The sequence below is a fragment of the Raphanus sativus genome, chromosome 3, assembly GCF_000801105.2.
Source record: "Raphanus sativus cultivar WK10039 chromosome 3, ASM80110v3, whole genome shotgun sequence".
In the NCBI taxonomy this organism is placed as follows: domain Eukaryota; kingdom Viridiplantae; phylum Streptophyta; class Magnoliopsida; order Brassicales; family Brassicaceae; genus Raphanus; species Raphanus sativus.
This window is the reverse complement of record NC_079513.1, coordinates 15,267,929-15,274,640: the sequence shown is the minus strand read 5'-3', so window position 1 is coordinate 15,274,640 and position 6,712 is coordinate 15,267,929. Positions and strand designations below refer to the sequence as shown.

General features: G+C 37.4%; 2 protein-coding genes across 2 annotated transcripts; one reads left to right on the top strand and one right to left on the bottom strand.

Annotated features, from left to right (window-relative positions):
- The first annotated feature begins 1,492 nt into the window (after positions 1-1,492).
- LOC130509064 (mannose-1-phosphate guanylyltransferase 1) lies at positions 1,493-3,780 on the top strand. Its single transcript, XM_057004620.1, has 4 exons — positions 1,493-1,649; positions 2,104-2,246; positions 2,322-2,624; positions 2,958-3,780. The coding sequence occupies exons 2-4, from the start codon at positions 2,136-2,138 to the stop codon at positions 3,627-3,629; spliced, it is 1,086 nt and encodes a 361-aa protein (XP_056860600.1). The 5' UTR covers positions 1,493-1,649; positions 2,104-2,135; the 3' UTR covers positions 3,630-3,780.
- A 240-nt stretch (positions 3,781-4,020) lies between these two features.
- Positions 4,021-6,709, bottom strand: LOC130510012 (delta-1-pyrroline-5-carboxylate synthase A-like; the record flags this gene model as incomplete). The annotated part of the gene is made up of 12 exons (XM_057006345.1): positions 4,021-4,416; positions 4,506-4,643; positions 4,734-4,802; positions 4,908-5,058; positions 5,172-5,247; positions 5,326-5,429; positions 5,527-5,623; positions 5,718-5,804; positions 5,894-5,980; positions 6,065-6,154; positions 6,249-6,326; positions 6,413-6,709. Coding segments are annotated over 12 exons (1,350 nt in total), but the record flags the coding sequence as incomplete, so codon positions are not given.
- Positions 6,710-6,712: the final 3 nt, after the last annotated feature.

The following is a 6,712-nucleotide window of genomic DNA, read 5'->3' as shown; positions in this document are numbered from 1 at the left end:
CTGAATCCCGGTTCGGGTTTTATTAATTTAATAATATATATTTAAAAAAAAAAAAAAAAAACATACTAACTTGTCGGTCGCACCGCTGTATTTATAAAATCGAAAGTATAAAGAAAGCTAAAGGTTTAGTCAAAAAAAGAAAGAAAGCTAAAGCCTAAAGGTAACATGTCATGTCACGTGGGTAGAACGTAAACTAAATGAATATTCACATGAATTGAAAATTGTAAGATGAATACAAAACAAACAATAATTTGAAAGAAAAACAATAAGGGAGTTTTCGTCCAAAAAAAAACAATAAGGGAGTGTGATACATGTGATGGATCAAATTAGGTATATTCTTTCAAGCTCTTCTTTAGTGTTCACAGCCTTTGCCACGCAGCTTATCTCTCATCCAAATGATTGGCCCGCATTACAGAGACATTTCACAACTAGAATATCGAAATGGAATTTGCATATTCTTAAAATCTAGTCTACCAAACCCTCAATATATTAACAAATCTAGTATATTCAGCTTAGTTTACTATATAATATGGGTTTTCTATCCATGTTTTGGTTGATTTGAGTTTTTTCTTTTTCTTTTGGTGCCGGAAAAGAGTAGAAGACAAAATATTTTGCGTCCAGAACCAAAGTATATAGATTTATGTGGATGTTCATTATGTGAACGTCAGTTAAGTAGTCGCTTAACTATTCACGTAAACGTAGTCATTCTAAGTACTAAACTTTATTAGTAAGGTTATGATATGACACATACACTATGATCACGTTGAAAACGCTACAGTGTTCAGACATCATTTTTATATATTACTATGACGAAATGATATACATTTTTTGGGTAGAAAAACGACATGAAATACATCTTAACTGATAATGAACTTGTTTTACACCACAGACGCACACATCTATTTTGAAAAGTTAGTTTGTGGAATGAATAAACCGAGCTAGCAAAATAAAACCTTAGCTAGTTTCAATAGAAGAGTATACTTTTGATAAATATTTAAAAAGAATTTCAGATTGACAAAAAATATCTACAAAGAACTTCAGTGATCGATGTTCTCAAAAGAAAAAAAAACTTCGGTGATGAAATAACATATATTACTTTTATTATACTCCCTACTTTCCAATAATGTTTCATCTTTTAAAATAAATATATAATACTAAAATATTTTTTTTGCTAAAATACTAAAATACTTATTATAATTTGTAGATAGATTTTTTTATTTAGTAACTATTTTTATTAGTATAAATAAAATAAATAAAATCATTTATCGAAAATCATTTTCTAGTAAAAATCTAAAAACATTTATATCTGTGGAACAAAACAGAATATTCTCATTGCATTTTGGGATATGAGTTTAGGGTAAAGCATCTACGCGACGTTGGACCTTTACTTCACCACCAAAAAAAGTCAAAGGTAACATGTTTAGTTTTCACAGTTTGTTTGTACTTTATTAGGGAAAATTAAATACGTAAAACTCTTTTCGTTATCTTCACGGTGTGTGTGTATATAAATATAACAAATGGGTATCCTTTGATAAATGATTTGCCAACAAAACTCTTTTCCTTTCCTCATCATCACAGCTCAGCCTGACCCCCCAACTCTCTCTTTCCGATCTCAGATCTCTCGATCCCCTGAGATCTCTTCTTCCAAGGTAATGCCTAAAGTCTCTTACTTTCATCTCGACGTGATGTTGCATGTCCTTTCTTTGAGTTTGATTTGAATTCTTGTGGGTTTTTGCGGATTCATTTATTTGGGTTTAAATCTTGAATATGATGGTGACCGATCTGGGTTTAAGCTGAGATTTTTTTTGATTATGTTAGTGACGTGATTCAAACATTTTCACAGCTGTTGGGGTTTGTGTTGAATTGTCTGATCAAGCAACTGAATTTCAGGCAAAAGTTGTTAGCTTTGTCTGATTTTTTGATCTATTGTGTTCGTGTGGATCTGAATGCAAGTGTTCTGTTCTGTTTCACCTACTTGTCTTCTTTTAGTCAATTCCACAGCGTTATGAATTCACACAATGTGGTTTAAGACTTTTGATTAAATCTCAGATCTTGTAGCTACAAAACAACATATTGTTTAAGATCTGACTTTGGCATTTACAGGAATTGAAAGAGTGTAGTTTGAGTCCTAGAAGATGAAGGCTCTCATTCTTGTTGGAGGGTTCGGGACTCGCTTGAGACCATTGACTCTCAGTTTCCCAAAGCCCCTTGTTGACTTTGCTAACAAACCCATGATCCTTCATCAGGTACCCTAATGATGTTCTTCTAGTTATCATTGTCTTTGGTCTTAGTTTTTAACCGAAGCATGTGTTCTTTGTTAGATAGAGGCACTCAAGGCAGTTGGAGTTGACGAAGTGGTTTTGGCCATCAATTACCAACCAGAGGTGATGCTTAACTTCTTGAAGGACTTTGAGGCAAAGCTCGAAATCAAAATCACTTGCTCACAAGAGACTGAGCCTATGGGCACGGCTGGTCCTCTGGCTCTAGCTAGAGACAAACTGGTTGATGGATCTGGCGAGCCCTTCTTTGTCCTCAACAGTGATGTGATCAGTGAGTACCCTCTCAAAGAGATGATTGAGTTTCACAAAGCTCACGGTGGTGAAGCCTCCATTATGGTGACAAAGGTGAGATCATCAAACCTAATAATCTCCTAGGCACCTTCTTAATATTCATTTATGCAACTTAAATCGTTCTAAATTAGTCTAAATTAAACAATTATATTAGTGCAAATCCACAAATTTGTCTAGTTTATTTTTTGTATATGTTAATTTATTAAAATAATTTTATTAATTAAGTCCAAAAGCAAAAGTATTTAATGTAAAATTATAATATATAAAAAATAAATCAACAATTTGTTAATGTCTAGTCAATTTTCTTGAACATCGATCTCTTCTTGTTAAGTGATAAGTTTATATGTTTGTTAATCTAGTGTGGATCTGTGTATATTGGTTTGACAGGTTGATGAACCGTCCAAGTATGGAGTTGTTGTCATGGATGAAACTACAGGAAAAGTTGAGAAGTTTGTGGAGAAGCCAAAACTGTTTGTAGGCAACAAGATCAACGCTGGGATTTACCTTCTGAACCCATCGGTTCTCGACAAGATTGAGCTAAGACCAACGTCAATCGAGAAAGAGACCTTCCCCAAGATTGCTGCAGCTCAAGGGCTCTACGCCATGGTGCTACCTGGATTCTGGATGGACATTGGACAACCCAAGGACTACATAACGGGCCTGAGACTCTACTTAGACTCTCTGAGGAAGAAATCTCCTGCCAAGCTGACCACTGGTGCACACATCGTTGGGAATGTTCTGGTGGATGAAACTGCTAAGATTGGGGAAGGGTGTTTGATAGGACCAGACGTGGCCATTGGTCCAGGCTGCGTTGTTGAGTCAGGGGTGAGGCTTTCGCGGTGCACGGTCATGCGTGGGGCAAGGATTAAGAAGCATGCGTGTGTCTCGAGCAGTATCGTAGGGTGGCACTCAACGGTTGGGCAGTGGGCTAGGATTGAGAACATGACGATCTTGGGGGAAGATGTTCATGTTGGGGATGAGATATACACCAATGGAGGGGTTGTTTTGCCACACAAGGAGATCAAATCCAACATCTTGAAGCCAGAGATAGTTATGTGATTATCTTATGTGGGATCTTCTTTTTTGTTTTTTTTGTGTATTTTATCTCTCTCAAACTTTGTGCTTCTGTTATTCTTCTTTGGCTTTGAATAAAAGTATAAACAAAATGATGTATATCTTATCTTGTTTAGTCATTTGGTGTTTGTCTCTATTTTTTGTAACTTATCAAAACATTTCTCAATTGAATATTATTCTTTTTTCCTTTTTTGAGTACTTAACTAGAGAGTGTAAGAGGGAACATGTTACAAGTTGTAGTAAGCATGCCATTGCCTGGTCTTTATGGAAACTGTTACCAAGAAGAGTGGACTCAGGCTTAAGTTTAGTTGCATGGCTTTTCCAGATGAGATTGCCATTGATGCAAAGAATGAGACTCTTATGTTCACAATGCAGATTCAAACTCAAAAGATAAATTGATAAATCAGAAAGGTGTAGGGTAGGTATCCCTTACAACGAGTTTTTTTTTTCTTTTTGTTGGACAAAGAAGAACCAAGCTAATAAAAAACATTCATCGTCTTACTTATGAGCAAACGGAAACTTATTTTTGGTGCAAACTCTAAACCCTAAATCAAAACCACTTCACAAGGGGAGGGTTTCGATAACAATAGCGATAGGATATGATATTGGCAGAGAGGAAACAAAAAGGTCATCCTCTCCTCTCCTCACTTCCAAGTCTCAACACAAACAGACACAAAGAGAAAAAGTCTTGGAAGTTTAGATGGGAATGTCTTGATGGGTGTAAGCAATCCCATTGTCTCCATCCACAACTTGTCCTTTTCCCCGCATTATCCTGTTAACACACACCATAACCATTCTTTACTTACAAAACTAATTCATAAAGAACATTCACAGAAAGCGCCATGAAACTAAAAGTTATACCATCTTGTTGTAAGTAATCCTTCAACTCCGACTGGACCACGGGCATGGATCCTGCCTGTGCTTATTCCCACCTCAGCACCAAGTCCAAATCTAAAACCATCAGAGAATCTTGTGCTTGCGTTGTGGAACACAGCAGCACTGTTCAATGACCGCATATCTTAAAAGTCAGTTACCAACATAATCAAAGTCTGAGATTGAGTAAGCAAAGTTCATGATTCAGTATTTTACCTGTCCACTTGGCGAAGGAATAGCTCTGCAACTTCAGGATCCTCTGTCACAATGCAGTCTGTGTGTGCACTGCTCTCAATAACATTACAAGACAAGATAAAGAGTGAACATTTCCAGCACAAGATACAAAAGATGATTACAAACGACAATGTCTGTTATGGTCTGAGTTTTTACCTCCCATGTCGGTGAATGTGATCAATAGCAGCATAAACGTCTTCAACAACTTCAACGGTGCAAGCCTTGGAACAGTACTCATGATTGAACGACCGTGCTTCTGGTATGTTCAGTATTGTACTTGCCTTTGGTCCACCATACAAAGTGACTCCTGTAGTTAAATATACCTCATAAGTATAATTGAAGGTATGTACATACATGTATGCTGCCAAATAAACAGTAACTAATAGCCACACAAATAAATTGGCCCATTTATGAACTTACCATTGTTCTGTAGAACAAATATAAGCTCATTGAGCACAGCATTCTGCTCTAGATCCTTATGCACAAGAAGCGTTTCCTGAAAAGACAGATAAGATTGTAATCCATAAGCTCACTGCATTACTGAAATCTCGAGGGAAGGTAGGAGCTCTCTTACCATCGCATTACAGGCTGCAGGATAATCCAACTTTGAATCAGAGACTATGCGCTTTGCCATATCCAGATTACATGCCTTGTCGACGTATACATGGCAGATTCCATCTGGAAGTAGACAATAAAGTCATCAACACTCCTCTAGCACAACCCTACTAAAGAATTATATGGAACAAAAAAAAAAGAAGCAAAGTTGAAACCGTACCTGCATGACCTAGCACAGGGATTTTTGTAGTACTTTTTATCTGGGAAACAAGCTTGTTGCTGCCTCTTGGGATCACAAGATCAATAACATCATCAAGCTGTAGCACAAAATGCAAATGGTATGGTGGGTGCTAGTTTTAACAAAAAGATAATAAAGAGTTGTTGCAGCTCCATGTTTGTAAATCTGTTTACCTTGAGCAAATCAGGAATCTCTTCCCTTGAAGTCACAAGTCCGATGAGTTTACCACCGACAGTCTCTGGAATTGCATCAGTGATCACCTAAACCAAATTATCATCCAATTAAGTGAATTAAAAGAGCTGGTAACTTTGCGGCAGCCTTATAAATGATAAAATCTGAGGCGCTGTACCTTGTGTAAGATAGCATTTGATCGCCGAGCCTCCTTTCCACCCTTCAGTAGAAGACCGTTTCCACTACGAATGGCAAGTGAAGCTATCTGTTTGGTTTGTGAGTAAAAGGAAAGCTTCAGCAACTTCACATTTCTAAGAAGAGAGAGAGGACATTTGACTCTTTAACATACCTGGACAAGTGCATCAGGTCGAGACTCAAAAACAATCAGGAGTACGCCTAATGGAGATGAGGTCTTCTCTAAAACAAGACCCTCTGCCACCTGTAAAAGCAATTATCACCAAGAACAAATAGCATAAACAACTAGTATACGTCAACAAGGAGGATCATATGATAGCAATTATTCTCTTGAGGACCTCAGTTTTCTTTAAAACACGGCCTATTGGATCTTCCATATCAGCTAGCTTACGGACTGAAGCTGCAAGGCTCAAGATCTATCAAGCAAAAAGCAAGAAAGCCTTTAGATTACACAATAAGGTCATACAAAAAGCACAATACCACACCAAGAATACTGGCTTACCTTGGCAGGTGTCATAACTAAGCGTGCCACCATTGACTCTTCAAGTCCAGCTTCTTGTGCAGCAGCTACATCTAATTCATTCTCAGCTCTGATTGTTTCCTCATTTGCTTCAAGAGCATCGGCGACACTATACAGAATCTGTTTCCTATCTTCTGAAGATAAGGCCTGAAGCTTTCTGGAACTCTCCCTTGCAGCAACTGCCATGTCACGAGCAGTGGAGTCTGTGACCGGAGCCCATAAACGAGCATCTTGATGGAACAAGGTTCCAACACGGAGTCCTCTGAGGACTTTGTCTATGTT